Source organism: Lycorma delicatula, chromosome 2 (assembly GCF_047948215.1).
Source record: "Lycorma delicatula isolate Av1 chromosome 2, ASM4794821v1, whole genome shotgun sequence".
Lineage (NCBI taxonomy): Eukaryota > Metazoa > Arthropoda > Insecta > Hemiptera > Fulgoridae > Lycorma > Lycorma delicatula.
Genome location: NC_134456.1, coordinates 111,022,894 through 111,048,454, shown reverse-complemented (window position 1 = coordinate 111,048,454; position 25,561 = coordinate 111,022,894). Strand labels below are relative to the sequence as shown.

The window sequence follows — 25,561 nt, the reverse complement described above, 5'->3', positions numbered from 1 at the left end:
AAGGTAGCTATTTAGTAACCTTATCCAACTTTCATTTAATTTTTTATACTTGGTATGGCTGCCTTTGTCAACATTCGTCAACCAAAAATTTACAAAGAAAGGCGAGTATTGAGTCCAAGAAGATATGAAGAACTAATTCGTTTTATAAAAGAATCAGTTGAATTTTTGACGAACGCTTTTTTGGAAGAAAGTAATGAAAAGCGAGGCGGTGCTCTGTCATCGCAACAGAAGATGGAAGTATTTTTGCGGTACTTATCAGACCCTGGATTTCAAAACGGTGTCAGTGAAGACTTCGGGATTCACTGTTCTACAGTATGTAAAACTTTCGATTACGTTCTGAATAAAATAAACGAAAAGACATCTGAGTGGATTCACTTTCCACAGAATGCTCATGAGTTAAATGAAGCCAAGAGAAAATGTTGTTCTCGCTTTAAAATGCCGAGCGTAATAGGTGCTGTGGATTGCACGCACTTAGAAATAAATAAACCAGCACGCTACGGAGACTGTTACGTAACTGTAAGAAGTATCCCAGCATCAACGTTCAGGTAACATGTGATTCCACTGAAAAAATCACTAGCGTTGATGCTTCTTGGCCGGGTAGCACCCATGACAGTCGCATTTGGAAACGGAGCAGTGTTTGCCAAACCATGGCTAAATTTAATGGTACGGTATGCCTTTTGGGAGACAGTGGGTACAGAATTGCCCCATGGTTAATAACACCTTTTAAACCAGCAGGAAACAGGCAGGAAGAAGTGTTCAATAAACAACATTCTAAAGAAAGAGTTGTTATTGAATGCATTTTAGGTCAACTTAAGAAACGGTTCCCGATATTGGCGAATCTTGTTCGTGTAAAATTGGGGAAAATTCCGAAAGTATTTGTGGCTTGTTCTGTTTTACACAATGTTGCGAAACATTTAAATGACGAATATTGTGAGTTAAAAGCAAATATCAATTATGAAAGAGAAGAGGATGAAAATGAAGAACCAGCAGAACTTGAAGAGGATGGAATTCGTCTCAGAGGGCAAGCAAGAAGAAATGAAATCATGGCTTTGTTGTTGGAAAATTGATTTCGAATAAACTCCTTATCATTTTACCATTTTTTAATATTTATCATTTATTATTAACTTTAATAAAATTTATTATTATTATTATTATAAATTTGTTACCCTTTTCCTTACCTCATTTTGTAGATAAAAAAATGTAATAAGTATAAATAACAGGAGAAAAATAAATAAAGAGAAAAATCAGTACAAGAGAAAAAACAAAATTAATCATTTATACTGGATGTTTCTATTTTATACTGGTGTGTGTGTGTGTGTGCATGTGTTCACGCGAATGAATGAGCATGTGTTAGCACACATACGCACGCAGCCCCCACAAGTATAAATGAATTTTTAATTTTTTTTTTTTGGAAGTGATAGGTTTTTATTTTATTTTATTAAGGCTTACAAATACAAAATTAAATACATACTTTTTTTTTTACAGAAATACAAAATAAGGATTACTTCAACAATATGTATTGGCTGAGATCAAAATCTCTGTTCTCTTCATTAACTTCGCACCGTTCTTTTGAAGATGATTGCAGCTGACGTAATTTTATTTCCTCTCTTCATCTGCATTCTTGCAAGTTTCAGCTGCTCATTGAGAACGAGTCGTTGAAGATCAGTGGTTGATAGATCGGCTGTTTCATCAGTGTTCCAATGTTGTCTCTTTTTTTACGCTTTTCAGGCTGTCCTGATTTTGAATGATTTTTGTCTGATAACTTGTTAGCAATTTCGTTAGTAGGCTGAATTGGTGTATCTTCTTGAATCCTATTTTCAATTCCTACATTGGTTGCTCCCGGTATCTGATGCAATACAGGATTTTCATGAATTTCAAGTAACTCAAGGAGGTTTTATTCCCATTTTAGTAATTTCACTGCTCTATTCCCACTTTTATTTTTGTCAGTTTTCTTTTTAAGATCTGTTTTCAAGTTATTTAATTTTTTTTTTAGTTTTTCTACTGTAATTGACTTCCCCGCACTTTTCTGATATTCCTTCTGAATAGTGTTCCATGCTTTTTCTTTGGCAGCAATTCTTTTAGAACTCATAGACCAGTCTAAAACAACGGTGTTGTCTTTAAGAATATTTACCAAATAAATTCTGCTACTTTCTGACGCAGATGGTTCTACTGGTTCTTGTACTTCGAAATTAGTCTCTTCACTAGACATGATGATGTTTGCTAAAAGACTAGCATGCAAACAGTGCTGGATTGATTAACCTTTTCAGATCATAGCCATTGAACTAGCTATGTACGGTGTCAGTTTTAAAACGCTGTTACGAAATCATTTTATATGGCATCTAAGTCGCTTATTTTGTTTATACGATGTAAAATGTTTTATTTAGACTAGAAAGAATATGACCATTTTTTTCTCAGAAATGTATAGCTTATCTTACTAGCAACAACATATCGATGTATTAAAACACATAATAAATTATGATATACGGCACACAAAAAAAAGAAGGAATTTGTGGTCATAAATACATCACTTTACTTGAGGTCTATAAATATCTTTTCTGACAAATGATATCGGTAAACATGTAACACATAACGATTCGTAATGAATAACAGTTTACAGTAAAAATGGTTTTTTGTCAATATGAATAGCCTTTTGAGTGGTGGGAATTTTTATAAAACGTAGTTTTCTGAATCTACGTTCACTTATACTAACATATGTTATTAATCTGTGATTTATGACACGGGTTTTTCATCATATTTTGCCCAATTTTCAACCGATTTGCTTGAAAGTATTATTTTTTAAATCAGCAAACTATGCTTCATAACAGAAAGAAAAAAAAAATTTTGCTAATAAAAAGCGCGGTAGAAATGCGCAAAATAATTCTGCAATTAAATTATCGTAATTTTTGAGGCAATCAGATACCAACATATTTTCGCGGATACCAATCAACCGCGGATCATTGTGATGGGAAAAGATTAAAACAAAAGAAACGTTTGATGTATTGACAAACGTGTCTGAACATGATGATGTACAGGATATGAATCATATAAGTGTTTACTTGATAAGTAAAGAGAATACTGGATAAGTAAAAGCAAAATGGAAAAACTACTGGCAAATACTTGGACAACTACAAATGTTACAAGTGTTTACTTTACTTGACCAGTATTTACTTTAAAGTAAAAAGTATAGTTTATTCACTTCACTATATGTTTCGTTTTGGGCTTGTCTTATGTGTATCTGTTTGTTTATATTTCTTCGGTTTATTCGAGACCTGGCGTCAGCCAGACAGGCGATTTCTGTCATCTTTAGTGACCATGTGTTTTCATTTCTCGCAAATTTATTGCTGCTCTCATTTGCTTCATTCCCATACTAACACTTAGCCACTACTCTTGTTGTTAACACACACACACACACACACACTCTTCTGTCCATTGCTTTGTTCGCTTCCCCTACTTCTCACCACGCCAGTTTTTTCATTCTAGTCCTGACTTTCACGCTGTGCGGATCCTGGTCCTCCCGCCTTGGAGGATCAGGCTTCGACGTTCTCTTTCGCTCGTTTAATGTTAATACTTTCTTCGTCTTCATACTTTTATAAACGTTGCGGTATTTCTCCGTCAAAATATTCTCTAGTTCTACTCGTCAGTTTTTCGTGATTTCACAGTTTTCTATGTTCGTCCAGGCTCGTTTCCTTGTTAAGTTATTCTTCAAATTCACTTTATTACGTCTCTGTGGAAAGTGCTTCAATTACTACAAACTGCCAATTATATCGACGCCGAATCTTCCCTAGATGCTGCTTACTTTTTCATCGATGCAGAATCTCTCCAAACTCGTTGCTACATTTTTGAGATGCCACGTCCTGCTCAATCTCTAACCACGTTCTCACCTCCGTATTCCTGATACACCACTGCGGACTACGCCCAGGATTACTGTATGTATTCATTCATCTTCATTCACGAGTTCGTCTCTTGCTAATATTTGTGTGCTACAGGCAAGTTCAATTTTCATTATTTATTACGTTAAACAGTTATTTTATCATTAAAACTTGTGGAACATTCAGTTCATCGTATCTTATGCATTTTCAATTTCAAGTTTAGTTTAAAAACCATTTATTCACTTAAGTACAGTCACGACAGGTGATTTATATAAGATTGTGTCATCGTTCAGCTGCAACTTATTTTTACGTGCTTAATTAATTTCAATTTGTTGTTATTGTAATTAACTATCATTTAAATTCTTGTAACTTGTTAATCGCCGAGATTAATTCTTTTCTATTCATGAACTGTATTTATAATACTTTTCTTAAATACACCTAAAGCAAATTTCTCCTGATGTGCTGTTATGTTTTAGGACTTTGTAATTTATATTGTTCAAGAAAGCTTACTAGTAAAGGAACTCTATTTTTATGTTTATTAATTTCAATTGGATTATTGTAATTAACTCCTTTTGTACTATAATATTATTGTGGCCTTTTCCTACGTTAAACTAGAATTACATTTTTATATTATTTAATGCTAAGTTTGTTGTTCATAAATCAGGAAAGGCCAGTGCCAATTAAGATTTATTGTAATTTAATTTTTTAAGTTAATGGCATTTGTTCGTTGCTAATTTTTCAATATTACAGCATTTGTCAGCAATGCAATAGTTTTCCTGACATACTATGTTCATTGATGTTTTGTTTTTTTAAATATATAATTTGTAAATCTCATGTAATATTATTATTACTGATATACTGATTTCAGCTGATATCCTTATGTATCATTAAGTTATGTTAGTTTCATAATTTCTTTTTAGTTTTTAAGGTTATGATTTTAACATAAGTTCAGTTGTTTTTCTTTCTCATTAAAGTCCAATTTTTTTTGGCAAATACGAGCTGTGTCTTTTGTTAACTTTACCCAACACAATCAGTTATTGACTGACAAACAATTCATTTGTATTTGTATATTTCAGATTTTAGGAAAGTCATGGACATATTGCATTTTAACTTTCATTTAAAAGTTATTCTGGCATGACTAAAATATTATTTGAACAAATGTCAATTTTTTTTGTACTATTATCAATATTAATCTATCTTTATGTGGAATGTTTAAAATTAATGATATAGTCAGATTTTTTTTATACAACAAACTCATATTTGTACAAAAAAATCATCATGTGTTTCATTATACAGCCTATTGAAGAAATATGCCTGTCCCAAATTTTGACCAAGAAATATAGTCACCTATATTTGACCATGTTCATATGATACCATGTTCATGGTATATTTATACCATGTTCATTTGAAAAAATCATCCAGGTGAATACTTCAACATGCTTTTTAATTTTTATAATTTTGTGCATTCATATGCATGAATATTAACCAATACATGTCATAATAACTATGACTGCATTTCCTTCTATTTTCCAGATTAGTCTGAAGCAACATTAAAAATTGTCCAGTATTTACTATAAGTGAAATGAAGCATTTATTCAATATTTATGTATTTACAGATGCAAGACAGCTTTTTCATATAATTTATAGTAAAGTCTATGCAGTACTATAAATATAATCAATACTCCAAAAACAGAAAAATTTTAATCTTTATTCACATGTAACTAAGTATTTTCTAAAACATTAGACCAGTACAAGTAAATAATTTTTTATTCACTTCACCCATTGAATTAAATAAAAAATGTTAGCCTGTAAATGGAACAGTTGCATCACACATAAATTTAAAGTTTATTATACAATGGTTACTGTATAATATATAATACATTTATATACGTAAGATATATTATACACACACACATATATAATATATTGCAATAGTACAATGCATAATATATAATGTATGTATGTATGTATATATATATATATATATCATGCTTCCTACTTACATATACCTCAGAAGTTCAAGTTTTGAAAAAAGTAACAGTTAAATATAATACATAAAACTACATGCCAATATAATGACAACAAAATGGAATTTGGAGTTTGTCAACATTCCAAAATGGAATACTTTGTACATCGTATGTTTAAAGAAGTATCACAAAATAAAAATTGTTTTATTACAAAAAAGTAATTTTGAATTATTGTATTTTTTCCATAAAAAACGTTTTTGTTGCTTAAATGAATTTTTTTCTATTCTGTAATATGTAACATATTTATATACTAATTTTCAGTAATTCACTTTTTTTTTATAAGGCTATTTTTTTTTCAATTTCTTTGAATATTCTATAAATAATGAACTTAAAGAAACAATTTTAGTTATTAAAGACTAATACAATTTAAGCTAGGAAGTCCATGGCAGCGGATGAAGAAAAGAAAATACTTTACATCTGGTAAATATTTTCTATGTAAATCATCAAGATATACAATTACCTCAAAATAATATTCAAACACAATTACTCTTTGACAGAAAATAACAAAGGTTCCTACTGATAAACCCATTAAAACAAAACAAGTAAAACAATGAGTACATGATAGAAAAGGATGACCCTGCTTTTAAAATTAACCAACATTTATAAACTTGTTTTATATACACCAAGCTACCACATTTTCACTCACACCAGAACTAATTTTTAAGCTTATATAAATGCATACAGTAATACAGATAAGAAAAAAAATCATGGTTGTATAAACTGTTTCAATTCTTACCATACTTATTTCATTATTATAAAATTTCAACAATATAACAATGTACATCAAAAATAAAGGAATATAAATCATCCATTGCAAATAAACAACACATTAAAGTAAATAAAAAATTTAATTTAGCTTAACTTATAAACACTTTTAAAAATCATGAAGAAAAACACTCATCTGTTAGAAAGATATAAACTTTCTTCATTTAAATTAAAAAATTTGTAAAAAAGGTTCACACATAAAAACAAAAATGAACAACACTATAATAATGAACCTTTCTGAATGATACATCTACACAACAAAGGCTATCATAGCTTGCTTTTAGTATCCATAGTTAAGTAAACTAGAAACATGCAATATCATCAATTTGCAGCCATGGCAAGTAGTAAGGATCCTTATCAACCACAGAACTGTGAACATAGCAATGCAATGAACATGTCAACAGGGAGGAGTACTCTTAAAAGATAGAAACAGGATCTCAACAGTAATTGATAAAATGTACTACCTCAGAATTTCCTCGCCAAGCTTCATCCAGAATTACTTTTCTTCAAAGTTTTTACAAATGATATATAACTTGAATTCAGATTCAGGTGGCATTTTTTACAATTCATACTTTCTAAAGAACATTTAAAATTTAGTTCTAAAATATTTTAAATAGCTGGATAAATACTAAAGAATAAGCACATTAATCATAATATTAAGTGTTACTGACCAGATTGTTATTCATGTTCATAAAACCACAATCACGTCTGAGAAGAGAAGGTAAGCTGGACTGGCTACTATTGGCACACACTCCAGGGACACCAAACGGCTGACTCATAACTGTACAATGATCATGCATTGCAGCAGTAGAATCGCTCATAGCATCATTGTGATTGTGACATTTCATTTTTGGTACAGTTCCTGTACGACGACTCCCACCAGATCCACCATTTATACCCGGTGACATCTTAAAACTTGTTCACTACAACCTAAGCAAAAATACACCAATTATTATACTTCATAATAGAATCATTTATAATCAAAAATTTTTATTCATCCAGTCAACTCAATTTCCGTTGTCAATCATATGTCATAATATGATGTTGTATAAGTCACATCATAATGTTGTATCACTCAATAACATATATTTTAAAACAGAAATAATGAAAACATTAAAACAGAATGTTTGAGAAGATGGTTAATAGATACTAGCTCAGGCACTGAAATGCACATGATTTGAATGGGAGAGAAGAAAAAAAGAGAGGGAATAAGTAGTTTTTATACTGATAAGATACTTTTCATACTTTTTTTACAAGGATTGTCTGAAAAGTTTTGAGCCTCAACATGAAGATGGCAGCACTCAACAACAAAAGTTAGGGAATGTATTCGCGCATGCGTTGAAAGGTACTCATAAAAATTTCAGCCATTTTGAACACTCAGTTGTTATTTGATAATTATTTGAGTAAGTCATTGTTAGTGTTCTTGTGAAAATGGAAAAAAGTGAATATCGTGCCATGATTAAATATTTGCATTTCAAAGTCAATACGCCTACGCAAATTAAAACCAAGTTGGACGTTGTTTACAGTGACTCTGTCCCATCATTTGCTACCGTGAAAAGATGGCCAGCTGAATTTAAACATGGTCATACCACCTTGGTTGATGATGAGTGTTCAAGATGGCCAAAAACAGCAACCACCACTAATATCATTGAAAAAGTTCACCAAATGGTATTGGATGACCGACGAATCAAGGTGAATATCATTAAGGTTATGGGCATATCAAAAGAACGTGTTTGTCATATATTAACTGAAGAATTGGATATGCATAAGCTGTCTGTGCATTGCGTGCCCTGTTTATGCTCACTCTGGACCATAAACACATTCAAATGAGCATTTACAAGGTCCTATTGGGGCAGTTCGATTCTTGAATCGAATTGAATTATTAATTGAATCTTTGAATTATCGATTCTTTGAATCGATTCATAACTGTAGATCAAACGTGGATCCATCACTATACTCCTGAGACAAAACAACAGTCAAAACAGTGGATTGCAAAAGGTGAACCTGCTTTGAAAAAGGCGAGGACAGAAATTGCAAAATAATGTCCACAATTGAAGAAGATAGTGCTTTTCCATCAGGACAATGCATCTGCTCACACTTCAACAGTCACCATGGCTAAAATTCACCAACTGCACTTTGAATTGGTTGACCAGTCACCATATTCACAAGATCTGGCCCCAAGTGACTTTTTCTTGTTTCCTAACCTTAAAGTTTCGCTTGGAGGAAAGAGATTTTTCATCAGATGAGGAGGTTATCGCATTTGTAAAAGCCTATTTTGCAAAAAAGTGTGCCAGATACCATTTAGAAAGGTTAGAGGTTAGAACATCGCTGGAAAAAGTGTATTGACTTGAAAGGAGACTGTTGAAAAATAAAACTATATTTGACAGAAAAATTACATCTTTCTATGCTAAGCTTTTCAGACAACCCTCATAGATAGAGGTTGCATGTTTCAGACAACAAAATTTTTAGATTTAAGTGTTGTTATATAGTTCTGTGGATATTGGCAACCTTGGAGTTGGATACTGGTTGCTTGGATGGCATCGACTTTCTTGTTCAAGTTGCTGAGATCTTTTCACTTTTATTACATTAAGTCACAAATGTCAACTTTTTAGAATAGAATACAGAAAAAATTTAATACCAAATGCATATATAATGACTCAAAACTGCATATACAATGAACTTTAAAGCATATATATATATATATATATACATATATTAAATCACTATTACTGGTCACTAAACTATTATCTGAAGTACATTAAACAAAATTTCATGATCCTTTTCTATAATTATAAGTGCCCAATTATTACACCAAAAAAGATGTTTGATCAAATAACCATTTGTCATGGAATAATGGAATAATTCCCAGACACACAGAATTAATTTATCATCAAGTGTTATGATCTTCATAAATAAGTTTACAGATAGATCAATCAGTTTCTCACATTCAAGACAAATGCCTTCTCTTTCTTTATTCATGTAACTAGTTCATGAATAACTAAGGTACTTAGCTAAATAAGTACATTTAGTTAATTTTCAACCAAAATACCTTTAGTTGAAAATTAAAAATAGTATTTATTTACAATCCATAAGCAATATTAATTTGAAAAATATTTTTTTTTGTCTTCAGTCTATTGACTGGTTTGATGCAGCTCTCCAAGATTCCCTATCTAGTGCTAGTCGTTTCATTTCAGCATACCCCCTACATCCTACATCCCTAACAATTTGTTTTACATATTCCAATTACACAATTTTTTCCTTCTACCTGTCCTTCCAATATTAAAGCGACTATTCCAGAATGCCTTAGTATGTGGCCCATAAGTCTGTCTCTTCTTTTAGCTATATTTTTCCAAATGCTTCTTTCTTCATCTATTTGCCGGAACACCTCTTCATTTGTCACTTTATCCTCCCATCTAAATTTTAACAAATTGCCTATAGCACCACATTTCAAAAGCTTCTAATCTTTTCTTCTCAGATACTAAGACTGTCCAAGCTTCACTTCCATATAAAGTGACACTCCAAACATATACTTTCAAAAATTTTTTCCTGACATTTAAATTAATTTTTGATATAAACAAATTATATTTCTGACAGAAGACTCGTTTCGCTTGTGCTATTCGGCATTTTATATCACTCATGCTTCGTCCATCTTTAGTAATTCTACTTCCCTAATAACAAAATTCTTCTACCTCCATAATCTTTTCTCCAACAATTTTCACATTCAGTGGTCCATCTTTGTTATTTCTACTACATTTCATTACTTTTGTTTTGTACTTGTTTATTTTCATGCGATAGTTCTTGCGTAGGACTTCATCTATGCCATTCATTGTTTCTTCTAAATACTTTTTACTCTCGGCTAGAATTACTATATCATCAGCAAATCATAGCATCTTCTTTATCTTTTCGCCTTGTATGGTTACTCCGAATCTAAATTGTTCTTTAACATCATTAACTACTAGTTCCATGTAAAGAATAAAAAGTAACGGGGATAGGAAACATCCTTGTCAGACTCCCTTTCTTATTACGGCTTCTTTCTTATGTTCTTCAATTATTACTGTTGTTGTTTGGTTCTTGTACATGTTAGCAATTGTTCTTCTATCTCTGTATTTGAACCCCAATTTTTTTTAAATGCTGAACATTTTATTCCAGTCTACGTTATCGAATGCCTTTTCTAGGTCTATAAACGCCAAGTATGTTGGTTTGTTTTTCTTTAATCTTCCTTCTACTATTAATCTGAGGCCTAAAATTGCTTCCCTTGTCCCTATACTTTTCCTGAAACCAAATTGGTCTTCTCCTAACACTTCCTCCACTCTCCTCTCAATTCTTCTGTATAGAATTCTAGTTAAGATTTTTGATGCATGACTAGTTAAACTAATTGTTCTGTATTCTTCATATTTATCTGCTCCTGCTTTCTTTGGTATCATTACTATAACACTTTTTTTGAAGTCTGACGGAAATTCCCCTTTTTCATAAATATTACACACCAGTTTGTATAATCTATCAATCGCTTCCTCACCTGCACTGCGCAGTAATTCTACAGGTATTTCGGCTATTCCAGAAGCCTTTCTGCCATTTAAATCTTTTAATGCTCTCTTAAATTCAGATCTCAGTATTGTTTCTCCCATTTCATCCTCCTCAACTTCCTCTTCTTCCTCTATAACACCATTTTCTAATTCATTTCCTCCGTATAACTCTTCAATATATTCCACCCATCTATCGACTTTACCTTTCGTATTATATATTGGTGTACCATCTTTGTTTAACACCTTATTAGATTTTAATTTATGTACGGCAAAATTTTTCTTAACTTTCCTGTATGCTCCGTCTATTTTACCAATGTTCATTTCTCTTTCTACTTCTGGACACTTTTCTTAATCCACTCTTCTTTCGCTAGTTTGCACTTCCTGTTTATAGCATTTCTTAATTGTCGATAGTTCCTTTTACTTTCTTCATCACTAGCATTCTTATACTTTCTACGTTCATCCATCAGCTGCAATATATTGTCTGAAACCCAAGGTTTTCTACCAGTTCTCCTTGTTTCGCCTAAGTTCGCTTCTGTTGATTAAATAATTTCCTTTTTAACATTCACCCATTCTTCTTCTACATTTTCTACCTTATCTTTTTTACTCAGACCTCTTGCAATATCCTCCTCAAAAATATTCTTTACCTCCTCTTCCTCAAGCTTCTCTAAATTCCACCGATTCATCTGACACCTTTTCTTCAGGTTTTTAAACCCCAATCTACATTTCATTATCACCAAATTATGGTCGCTATCAATGTCTGCTCCAGGGTAAGTTTTGCAGTCAACGAGTTGATTTCTAAATCTTTGCTTAACCATGATATAATCTACCTGATACCTTGCAGTATCGTCTGGCTTTTTCCAAGTGTATATTCTTTTATTATTATTTTTAAATTGGGTGTTGGCAATTACTAAATTATACTTTGTGCGAAACTCTATAAGTCGGTCCCCTCTTTCATTCCTTTTGCCCAGCCCGTATTCACCTACTATATTTCCTTCCTTGCATTCCAATCTCCAACTATTATTAAAGTTTCATCTCCTTTTACGTGTTTAATTGCTTCATCAATCTCTTCATATACACATTCTACCTCATCATCATCATGGGCGCTTGTAGGCATATAGACGTTAACAATAGTTGTCGGTTTAGGTTTTGATTTTACCCTTATTACTAGAATTCTATCGCTATGCGTTTTGAAATATTCTACTCTCTTCCCTATCTTCTTGTTCATTATGAAACCTACTCCTGCCTCCCCATTATTTGAAGCTGAGTTTATTATTTTAAAATCACCTGACCAAAAGTCGCCTTCCTCTTCCCACCGAACCTCACTAATTCCTACTACATCTACATTTATACTATCCATTTCTCTTTTTAAATTTTCCAGCCTACCAACCTTTTTTAAACTTCTAACATTCTACGCTCCGACTCGTAGAATGTTATTTTTTAATTTTCTGGTGACCCCCTCCTTAGTAGTCCCCACCCGGAGATCCGAACGAGGGACTAGTTTACCTCCGGAATATTTTACCAAGGAAGGCGCCTCCATCATTGCTATATGAAAATGCAGAGAGCCACATTTTCTTGGAAAAAAAGCAGCTGTAGTTTTCCATTGCTTTCAGCTGCGCAGTACTCAGAGGACTGAGTGATGTTGATATGGCCGTTTAAGTCGTCCTGACTCACGCCCCTCACAACTACTGAAAGAGCTGCTGCCCTCTTTCAGGAATCATTCCTTAGTCTGGCTCTCAACAGATACCTCTCCGATATGGTTGCACCTTCGGTCCAGCTACTCTGTATCACTGAGCACTCAAGCCCCCTCACCAACAGCAAGGTCTCATGATTCATAGAGGAGGCCATATATTTAAAAATATATGATTAAAAAAAAAGGAAATACAAGGCAATATAATGGAGTTACAGTCAAAGGCTTCATAGACGGGTGAGCCAGTATCACAGTGCTGGGACATAAATAATTTGTTTGTTTCCCTTTTATTTTGCACTCTGCATACAAAAAAATTGTCAAGAAATACCAAATTATATAATTAAAATTAACATTTTGTGCAAAATATACTTGCATTTATTTTATCGAAACAATACTACTCTGTTAATGAAACAAAAAGGAAAACACAATTTATCCGCATCCCATATAACAAACACATAAATATAAGCTCATGATAGTTTTCAATATCAGCTTTTGAAATGTGAATAATAATTATAATAACAATATATTTTTTGTAATAATGTTTTATATTCAATGTATTTAAAAAATATTATTTCATGTGTTTATATTTAAATAATTTATGGATTTCACTTCTATTTTTATATTATAATTTGTTTTTGTGTTTATAATTTATAAATATTGTAAATATTTATAAATATTGTAGATATTATCTACATCAGCAGTCACCAACCCATGGTCCATGGTGGACCGTGCTGGATCACTGGTAATGAGAAAATTTTGGTGGTCTGCAGAATAATTTGGACATTATTTTCATTTTTATGTTTTATTAAAAATAAAACAAAAATATATTGTATACTATTTTTCACTCACTAAATTCATCTTACATACTCAAAACACCATAAAAATCCATGTTCCTCATCAAAAGACATGATGATTTCACTACAAAATGGTTATTTCTAAAAAAGAAATCTTTAAAACTTCAGGAAATTAAAATTATACAATCAAAGAGATTAGAAAACAACAAATATTTAATTCTAGTCCACACATTATGAACAGGTGATTTTTAAGTGGAAGCAAACTATACTAGTACTGATGATTCTCCCAAATTTTAGCATCATGGCATAGGCTTCCTCTATTAAATATTTTGGAATTAATGAAAATTTACATTTATTTAATTTGAAAATTACAAAGTTATAATTGTGTTACAAAATAATTACATTTTTAACATTATACATCGTGAGCAACTTGTGACAAAAAATACAACCCCAGAACTACCCGAATGTTATTAAAATTATAAATGAATTTCAATACAAAGCACTCAATACTCGAATATTTGAAGCACTTTGCAAAGAATAAGTTCTCAGTATACACACCTTCTTCTTCATGCTGAAGTGGGATGGCTATGGAGAGGCAAAATACTAAGACAGCTATTCACCCTACACAACAAATTATTTTTCCAGCAGCAAGATAATCCAAAATTTCTAGAACTCTCTTTTGATGGTGAGTTGGTAGCCAAGCTTGCATAACTGACAGATATTTTTTTGTTGTTAAATGAACTAAACAATCCTTGCAAGGACATGTTCACACTACAAGGTTAACTACTACAAAATGTAAAGAAAATATTACAGTGGCAAATCCAGTTGGCTGAAGAAAATCTGCAAATTTTTTCAAATCTTGATGAATATATAAGAAAGGATGTCAAGTAGCATGTGATAATCATTGACAACAGCAGTTACAATCACTCACAGAATCTTTTGGTCATAATATGTGATGTTATGTGGGTAACAGATCCATTTACAGCAAACATTGAAGGCAGCAATTTAATCGTTGATGAAAAACAGACTCATCAAATGACAATTTCAAAGTAAATTCCAGTCACCTTACTTTTGGGTCTCCATAAAAGTGAATACCCATGGCTGAGTGAAGAAGCAATGAAAATTTTAATTCAAATTTCAGCAACATATATGCGCGAAAAAAACATTTTCATTTGTCACAGCAATTAAAAAATATAGTGTCTTGGCTAAAAATAAATACAGTTCTTTGTCTTGCAGTAACATCATTGCAGCCAAAAATCCATAAGCTTTTTTCAAACAAGCAGGAACAAGTATCACACTAAAAATGTATAATACTTAAATAAGCTTCAATAACTTTGTAATAATTATTCTAACTTTAATAATCTTGTTACAATTAAACAACCTTTATAGATTTTGTTATGATTAAATAAGCATTTATAATTCTGTTATATTAAATAGGTGCATTTCATATTAATAAAATTTTCTTGAATCATTATTTAACAAACATATTTATCGTTTTAAAAAATGTCATATTAGTGGCCGCGGGATTTAAAATTATAAATATAGTGATTACTATAGTATTTCATACTATTCATAGTGATTGCTGATCTACATAATCTATTTTTACATTCCAATTAGAATAAAAATTTATTTATGTGATTTTATTACTATTGAAAAAATTAAAATCACTCCCCAGAGATTTCCAGAGGAAGCAGCATGAAAAGTTGGAGCAATCGACTGCTAGAAGAAGCCTGTAAGAGATGGAAAGAAGATACAGGATACAGATAGATAAGGAATGTAAATGACACTTCAGCAAGTAGATAAGTTAAAAAATGTTAAAAAGAGATAAAAATGAAGAGAATGGATATAATTTAGTTAAATGAAGTGTGATGGAAGAGAAATGGTGAAATTAGTAGAAAAGGTATTATAATGTATTATTCAGGAAATAAAACAAGACAATTTTAGTAATAATGGGACAATTGCAGTCAGGACAGTAATGAACCCAAGAGATTAGCTTTTACTACAGGTGTACTTACCAATAACTTAATAAAAATATGATGCAGTGAAGTAATGAATGAAGAGTTAAAAAAATTATGGAAAAGGAAGGTAAATATTGAGTTGAGGATTGGAAAGGGGGATTGGAATGCTGCAGTAAGGGAAGGGCAGGAAAAACAAGTAGTGGAAATCATGGATGGATTCGGGTATGGAATGAAAGAAGGAGAACAAGTTATTGATTTCTGTAATGAAAATAAAATATTCACAGCAAATATTTAGTTTAAAAACATAAAAGAAGACTATAAACATATAAATCACCAGGAGAAAACAGATATCAAATTTACTATATAATTTAAATCTTTTTAAATATAAAAAGATTTAGAAATGTGATTAAAAAGCTTCATGGACTACCAGAAGCTGATATTCCAATCATACCTCTCTGGTAGCAGAATAAAAGTGGTATTGAAGAAATCTAAAACAGTATAAAAAAAGAGAATCTGGTAAAAATAACAACTGACAAAGTATAATGGTGAGGTTAGCTCAAACACTGAAGAGAAGAAACACAAAAAACATAAGTGCAAATGAATCTTGGATGAACATACATCAAAAATGCTAAAAAAACAATAAGCTTCATCAAGAGAAGAATGATGAAGCCATTGGTTTCCAGAGAAATGAAAGACCAAGGAAAATGGCAGGAAAATGAAAGAACTACAAGGATGAGAAAGGTAAGCAGATATATAGAAATAGAATATAGTATTGAGAAAACAACACTAAAAATAAGGGAGAGGTAGCTTGCAGATAAATGCTTAGATACAGAAAATTAAAAAAAAAAAAATGACAGTAAGAACCATAAAAAAATAAATCAAAACAAGGGATAAATAGAGAAGAATACAGGCACTAATGAAATTGCACAGTGTTATACAAAAGTGTAGTGATGAAAATGTAATCTGCAATGATGGGATGTGGCCATAAAGATTTTTCTTAATATAGTCATGATTCTATTCCCAAAAATCATAGGGCAGTAAAGTGTTCAGATTAGGCAACAGAACAATAAATGTAATTTTCTAAGAAACAAAGATTCTTCTGAGAATTCTAGAAAAAAGACTATGTAAAAAATGGAACAAATAATAACTGAAGATCAATATGGATCCAGAAAGGGTATTCAGAAATGATAATAAAGAACACAATTATATTAATAAGAACAACTGGTGAGAGGTGTCCAAAAAGAGTACAAGGAATGCGTGTATGTTTTATAGATATATACATGGTTTAATAAAAAAATACCTGTAACGTTTAAATTTCCCAGACAGCATAAGTCCAATAGTAACAATTTTTTTTTTGGCACATTTGTCCCAAACGTATGTTTACATTGGCAGCCATATTGGATGCTTAGTTTATTGTTGGACTATCTAAACGCTTACATGTATTTTGGTATATATGATTGGCAATTCTTAAATTGTGGGAAAATGGAACAAAGAATTTGCAGTAAATTTTTCTTTAAAAATGGAATAAAGTGCAACACCACATCGAAAATATTGAATGTTGCTTTTGGTAATTCTTCTATGATTAAAACAAGCATTCAGAAGTGGTACAAACATTTTCAAGAGGGCCTTGAAGATGATGAGCAACCTGAAGATCCAAGCACAACAACAGCAAAAATATGAAGAAAATGATTATGGAAAATCACTGAATCACTATCACAGAGTTAATAAGTATTACTACCTGAAATTCTATGCCATTTTCAAGAAGCAAATGATTTGTGGCAAAACAATTCTCGATAATTGCTCTACGATAATGCACACCTACTCACACTTCACTGCTTGTTCATGAATTTTTGGCCAAAAATAACATTTTTGTGATACTTCAGCCTCCACACTCACCAGACATGGCCCCCTGTGACTTATCCTACTCCCCAAGCTGAAAAGAGCCATGAAAGAAGATGTTTTGTCAACACTGAAGAGAAAAAGTTAAAATTGCTAGAGGAGCTAAACACCATACCAGAAATTGCATTCCAGAGATGCTTTAAAAATTGGGGAAAGCACTGACACAAATGTATTATATCTGAAAAATAATTTGAAGGTGACAAAATCAGTATTGATGGACGAATGAATAAAGATTCTTTGAGACAAACTAAAATTCCACTTATTTTTTTATCAAACTTTGTAAAAAGCACTCAACAGTTTCAAATGAGATAAACTAATGAAAATACCAAAAAGTTCAAGAATAACTTGGAATGATAAAAGATTAACTAAAGAATCAGCATTTGAAATGTGAACATGGAGACTGAAAAGAATTAAATGAATAAAGTGAAAAATGAAGAGGGTAATGTGGAAAGTAAACAAGAGGTAATGTACAGGGCTACACTTCATTTACATTCATACATATAATCCTTTTTTATCCTCTGAAATAATACCCTATGGTGGTTCTGGAGGCTAAACAGAAAAAGAGAGACATAAGCTTAATCAGAACAACTTGAAATGGGAAAGGATATATGATGAAGAATGATTAAAACAGTGTTAAAAAGCTCCAAAAAGAGCAAAAGCTTACTTTAATACATGAGCAGATATCCATTTGATAATTATATGAATATAAATTATGAAAAATATTTTAAAATTAACTATTTAATTAAATTACGTTGAAAAATAATTAACTGACAAAAAAATGATTCTATACGTTATCAATTCAGTAATTTTCTTCTGAATATGTATGAGTACATAAGAGGTGGGGCAGAAAAATAATGATCATTGCGATCATTGGGGCTCCTGTTTCACAACATCTATCCAGCACCTCAGCAACAGTTTCAACTTTGTGTGGTTGAAACTAGACCCTAGACAGTATGATAAGTGAAGTTGTGTTTTTGCAATGTGTTACAGCAAAATTTGGAGCAATGGTGTATCATCAATTTTTTTTTTAAACTTGAAGAATCCACAAGTTTGACCTATGTAGAGTTGCAATGTATCTTTGGGGAACATTACTTATCAAGAACACAAGTTTTTTGATGGCACAAAGCATTTTTGGGGGGCTAGGAAACAGTGGAAGCTGAACCTCACTCAGGGAGGCCTTCGACATCAAAAAGTGAGAAAAATGTGGAAACAGTGAGGGCTCCTGTGAAGTCAGACATCAACTAACTGAGACTGGTGAGTAGTGTGTTAAACTAAATAATTTTACCCTTAATCAGATTTTGACTCAATATTTGGGCATCAGAAAGGTATGTGCCAAATTGGTACTAAAAAACCTTTCCACTGACCAGAAAGGCAAACGGAAGAATGTGTGCTTTGACCATCTTGACAGAATCAAAAATGAACCAGGTTTCTTCAGCAGAGTAATCACTGATGATGAATCATGGATTTTCGAGTACAATACAGAAACAAAGTGTCCAGTCGTACACTACACTTCTCCTCAATCAAAGAAAGCTCGAATCGGCAAAGCAAGTCCACTAGTGGGATTGCTCACACAGAATTTGTGCCAAAGAGCAAACTGTTAGCAAAATTCTTTACCAAAGAATTCCTCCTTGAAAGGCTCAGAAAAACACTTGTGATGCTCCACCATGACAACCCTATCATACAGCTGTCTCTATCAACCAGTTTTTGAAAGAAAAAAAAGGATTCCAGTGGTTCTGCAGACCTCTACTTGCCTGAATTAGTCCATCTGACTTTTTGTTACCCACTATCAAAACCCACTTGAAAGGACATCAGTACTGTTGCAAGAATCCAAAGGAACAAACCCAAGGTACTAACGGCAATTCAGGCCTTTTCTGCTAGGTGGCAGGATTTGTGTTTTAGTAGGGACTAATGTAAATATGCCTAAATGTAGGCTGGTATGACATCATTGTTGCATATTGCCAGCAAAACTGCAACTTGGCTGGGGTAGATTATTGTCAGAGCAATAACAATTCAGTATTCAACTGATTACAATGTTATTGCTTTCTTCAATTTAATTTTTTTTTTTACAAATTAGTATTTTTAATTTTATTTAATACATGAATGAAGTATTCAACTCACATGAATGATTTCTGAAGAATGGATTTTGTAAATAAATTAATTATGGAATGGTGATGGCAGTAATGATACGCCATGCTGCTATTATATTATTCCATCCCATACAAAGATATGTTACTACTCCCAACAAAATGCAAATGCTGCCGCTTAACGGAAAAAATCTGGCAATTCTAGATGACATCTTCCAACAAGAATGAAAACAACGCCTCCACCAACGTACAGCTGTCCAAGGGAATTACTTTGAAGATGATAATAACATTGATGTAGAAAAATAAAATAAAATTTTTGGAAAAAAGGGTCAGTTTCATTTTTTTGCTAGACCACATAAGAGGGGTACAACCTGACTAAAACATCACACACAATGTAACATCTACCCTATACAAACCTACAAAACTTAATGTAACACCTTTATAAAAAAAAAGATTTTACCACCCTTTACTTCTGCAAACAAACAGCCTAAATACCAAGTCAGACAGGGAAGTTGTGCAGAAATATTTCTATAATTACAAAAAAAAATAGTTTAAAAACAGTACCTACCACCTAATAAAAATATCAATGAAAGAAAACTCCCAAAAGAGATCTACAGTAATTTTTTTTTTTTACAATACTACAGACCATAATGGACACCTAAATGAGTAGTGCATGGAAAAAGGTACATGAAAACTGCAAATAAATTTACATACATAAATAATAATATAATTAATACCCAAGAAAACAAAAATACATTAAAAATAATGTTTATAAGACCAAGAAAACCTAACCAAATCGTAGAGAGTAACTTATGACAATAACAAACTAAAACAGGTTTGATTATTTTTGTATATATATTAATTTTATTTTTGGTACTTATGTTCCACTGCATGTTTTCTGATCTAGCATTATATAAATTGATACACAATGTCAAAGGGCAATATGATGCCTAGCAATCCAGCAATTTTAATGTAAAAGTAATAAATCTACATCACCAAATTCTTTTTACATTATGTTCAATAATAACTGCAAAGCATGCAGACGTAAAATTTGTGATTTAAGAAAACCATACAAATTCAGTTTTGTACATAATGTTATTATTGAATATTTTTTCTGTTTAGCCCCCACGAATCATCGTTAGATATTACTTCGGAGAATGAATGAGGATGATATATATGAGTGCAAGTGAAATGTAGTCTTGTACAGTCTCGGGTCAACCATTTCTGAGATATGTGGTTAATTGAAACCCAACCACCAAACATCAGTATCCAAACCCATATAAAATTAACTGCCTTTACTAGGATTTGAACGTTGGAACTCTCAACTTTAAAATCAGCTGATTTGCAAAGATGTGTTCACCACTCGACCAACCTGACGGGTCATTATTGAATATTAAATTTGCAAAATGTAACAAAATAATACTCAGTGTCAATTACAAAACATAAATTTAAGAAAAATCAGCCAAATTATTTTCAATAAATAAAAGTTTGAAGAAAAATTTTATTAATCAGTAACAATGCAATCATATCATCTCGCCTGATAGTCAAACAATAAATTAATATGAACTGGATATATTGTTCTACTACAACTTTCAGCATAGTATAAAACACCTGAGCGATACTGAAAACTCCTTAATATGTTACATTATACAATCTTTTACAAGTAAAATGAAAGTTAATAGTTATAAATTTAAGGAGCCACAAAACAAATCCATTTTTTTAATTCTAAATTACATCAAACATTTCCTTTCCAAACAATTTTTAACTGCAGATCTCACATTTCAAAAAATCTTATTTTCTCAAAAATGCTTTTTTCACATAAATACTTATAATCTGAACAATATAAATATTACTAATTGATTAAAGGTACTAAGCGTTTCTAAAATTAGATACTATTAAAGAAAAAGAATTCTGTCAAAAATCTATAAATAGATGCGTGCATGAATAAACAGTTTTCTTGATTAAGAACTTCAAAACGTTATCTTAAAACTTTAAATAAATTTCTGCTCTTTTTCTTTACTTGAAACGATCTTTCAATATCGCAAAATTTATTTACCAATAAAAAATTTTCACTTCAACAGATTCTTTTAATGTCACTCATATAACAGCTATATTAATGGTTTAGTTATGTAATTTAAAAAAATATCCTTCAAAAACCCTAAAAGTTTATTTATTTTGGCGAACTTACCCAAAATTAAAAAATATAAACTACAACTGGTAGTATAGGAATAAATTACACTTTTGTAACTATTTTAAATATTTAATATCACAACACATCATATTAGTTAGTAAGAATCGAAAACATAGATACTTTACATCATATTTTCACTACAACCTTAACACTAGTTGCCTTACGGTGACAACAAAACTAGAGTTAACATGTCATCTGACAGCTTCTAGCTAACCAACGCCACTGCTTTGTTTATTTCGTCACTTGTTGATAACTTTTCAAACATATGTCTGTATATATTTAGAATTTGTAAATAATAATAAATTGGTTGATCTTTAATATAAGTTGTTCGAATTTTTTATGAATAGTAGAGTTTTAACTTGATGCAAATATACATATATTTTTTTTTAGTATTTTTCTTAAATTAATACTACATATATCGGATTATTAATCTTCGATAAACTTTTTACTTTAGATTACTATTTTTCTTCTAAATCATAATAATCATTGCCACTTCGAAGATTTCTTTAATCTTTCGTTTTTTATTTCTTTTTTAAAAAATATAATTTTGCAATGATATGATTGGTAATCAATATCTCGTCCAATAATAGATAGAAATATTTAGTTAATTTGGACGACAAATTTTAATATATTCTGTTAGACATGAAATAGACACTTTGTAATGTAGTAGTTTAAAATTAAATTTTATTCTACATTTAGCTATTAATTGATAATTTAATTTGCTACTAAGCTTGTATGTGGAATTTCGACGATATCTTTGTTATCATAAATTATTAGCATTCTTTTCCGAAAATCGTTTAAATTAAAACGAAAACAGAAGGTACCGGTCAGGCATATCATTTCATACATTACAAGAAGTGTACGTTGCAAACTGTTCATGTAGTGAACAATAAGCAACCCCCCATGGCCTTATGAGATGAATATCACATGAAAGTGAGGTGTAGTTTCGTGCAGACCCAAACCGACCATTCCTGAGATTTATGGTTAATTTAACCCCCAATCACCAAAGTGTACCGGTATCCACCTGACTAGAATTCAAATCCGTATAAAATAAAGTAACTAAACTTTTACCAGGATCTGAACCTCAGAAGCTTAAACATAAAAAAAATCCTGTGATTTTTTTTAGTCTGATTCACGTTGTCTTGAAACAATCAATTTCTTCTAAAGTCGTAGCTATGGTATTCTAGCAACCGACGTGTCAATGCAAAGTCGCCCAAGTTTACTTTTTCTTTATTTGACAAGATAATTTTGATCTATAATTCTTCTTTTGTATAATTTAATATAAAATAAAAATCGCCTATAAAACATTGGGACACTTTCTAAAAAGTCGGAACGAGTTTTGCAAAATATTAAATTAGGCTGTCGCATCATTGTTCGACGCCCATGAACACGCATCACGGTACGTTTAGTAAATAAAGAATTTTCACCAACCCGTTTTTTTATGTTCAAGAATGTGCTACCGGTACCTTTCTCAAAACAAAAAGTAATTTATTACTTAAGCAAATAACAATATATTTACATCTACCAAACTAGATTATAACTATTTTCATGTGATTTGGCAGAATATGTCAGCATTTTAGGAAAGGTTTTAAAATCCTTCTATTGCCAATTTTTAAAAATCGTCAAGCAACTTATTTAAAAAGATTTTTTCACACCCAATAAATCACTTATCAATGATTTTTTAAATAATACTGTTTAATTAAACTGGGGGGGGGAAAAATCTACAAAAAGAGTCAATTATCAATTAGTAATCTTATAGTAAGAGAATCTACAAGAACAAAAAGTCTATGGCAGGTTAAACCTGTTAAAAAGTGGATAGGTTCTGTATATATTTTTTTAAAGAAACTGGTATAATGCAAGTAACATTGTAAAGTGGATTAAAAATACACAACTTTCATTCAACTAAAACGTTTTATTCAGATGCACTATAAAGAAGTATTCATGTAAAAATATCCTAACATCTTATATTTACACATACACACACAAATATATATATATATATATATATATATATATATATATATTCTGTTTATATAATAAAAGAGAAACACAGCAGGTGAAAAGTTATAATATTGTATTAACATTTTTTATTGATTGCAAAATATGTGTTACATGTGGATCCTAAAAACCTTTGCATTAAACAAAATAAACTATAAGAAGACGAGCTCTAAAATTATATCATCTTATTTGATGTAAACACAAAGCTTGGCATATTACTGCAATGACTTAGATAGATACTGTGTACCTCTGAAGTTATTAATCATTGATAACAAAAAATTCTATCTGGAAGAAGCAGAAAAAGTACAAAACAGGGATAATGAAAGAAGTGCTAATAATGAACTAATAATTAGAAAAGGTTAATATATATACAGAGTGAGCCAAATTTTGCAACTTATTTCTTTACTTCTAGAGCTGGTTCAAATGGAAACTTGCAATGTTCTGGAGAATTTTTGTGTAATTAATCTACCCTTTTTATGATAATAATGAAATTTTGGTCTTTTTGGGGGTGATAGTGTGGTGTTGCAATTAAGGATTTTTAAATAGCAACACCCATCATTTGGCTCTTCAAATAAAAGCTGTGATCAAATAAGAAGACTTGTAAAAAACAACTCTTAGAATATCCCATTCAATTATAGTATAGTAGAGAGCCAACTACAGATTTTCTTGATTTTTCAAGCAATCAGAATCAAATATTTATTAATTTAGAAGCATGGTAGAGTGGATGTTTTATTTTTAATTTGCAATAATAAAGATTGAGGAAAGATTAATTGTAAGGCTATTTTTAAAAATATCTGTAACCATGTATACCTGACCCATTGGCCTCCACAGGGAAGTCAGTCTTTTTTTTTTTTTTTTTAAACCCCCTCCTGGCAACTGGTTCAGCAATTAAGCATACGCAGTCACCAGAGGGCGTCGTGGCAGCAGTCTCTGCCCCCCTATCTACTCCTCAACAGGAGTTTCCCTCCGGGGTCCTCCCAGCATCATTAGGACACATGGACCGCCGCTTCTGGCAGTCCATGCCCCTTCCGCTGAGAGGCTACCCTCCCCAGGGAAGTCAGTCTGAACTTTATTTCAAGAACCTATATTAAAGTAAATTATGTTTTGCTTACCTACAGATTTGGTCAATGGAAGGAATACATAAATGGATGAAAAGAGGAGAAAATTATCTGATTAAGTGTTGAAGAAAGAAAAAAATAAATATTTCATCAAAATATTTATTTGCAGTTTCTTCAGAATAAATATTTTGATGAAATATTTATTTCTGAAGAAACTGCATGTTGCAATCTGAATTTCATAGGGCTCTGAAAAAACTAAACAAATATTAAGCAGTAGGAATTGATGATATAGCATCACAAAATTTGTAAGAGTATGCAGAACTGGAAAAGTCGGCAATCAGCAAACTATGTAGAACATATATATATATATATATATATACATATATCATATATCATATATATATATATATATATGTTTACAATAATAAACATGACCTAACCAAAAAGTGAAATGAAAATGGAGAAAAACTAAGCACGAAAAAATTACATTTCAGTTCAGTTAGATTTGTAATAAAGAATACTTTTAAAAAATACCTCAAATTTTGTTAGACAATGTTTTTTTCTTCCATTTTATGAATCATGGGACTCGAATATGTCACTTAAAAATTCATCAAAAATGTCATCAAAAATTAAATTAATTTTTGATGTAAAAAAAATTATATTTCTGACTGAAGGCTCATTTCGCCTGTGCTATTTGGCATTTTATAT

The 25,561-nt window shown here is 31.2% G+C and overlaps 1 protein-coding gene across 5 annotated transcripts in view; it reads right to left on the bottom strand.

Moving 5' to 3' along the window:
• Positions 1-21,965, bottom strand: part of LOC142319125 (uncharacterized) — a 223,095-nt gene extending 201,130 nt beyond the window's left edge. For 3 of the 5 annotated variants that reach the window (XM_075356059.1, XM_075356060.1, XM_075356062.1), the window contains exons 1-2: positions 21,795-21,965; positions 7,333-7,591 (exon numbers count right to left, since the gene is read on the bottom strand). In XM_075356059.1, coding sequence (XP_075212174.1) covers positions 7,333-7,569 — 237 coding nt within the window. In that variant the 5' untranslated portion in view covers positions 7,570-7,591; positions 21,795-21,965. The remainder of the gene's footprint in view (positions 1-7,332; positions 7,592-21,794) is intronic. The other 2 variants (XM_075356064.1, XM_075356061.1) reach the window with 1 other exon arrangement.
• Positions 21,966-25,561: the final 3,596 nt, after the last annotated feature.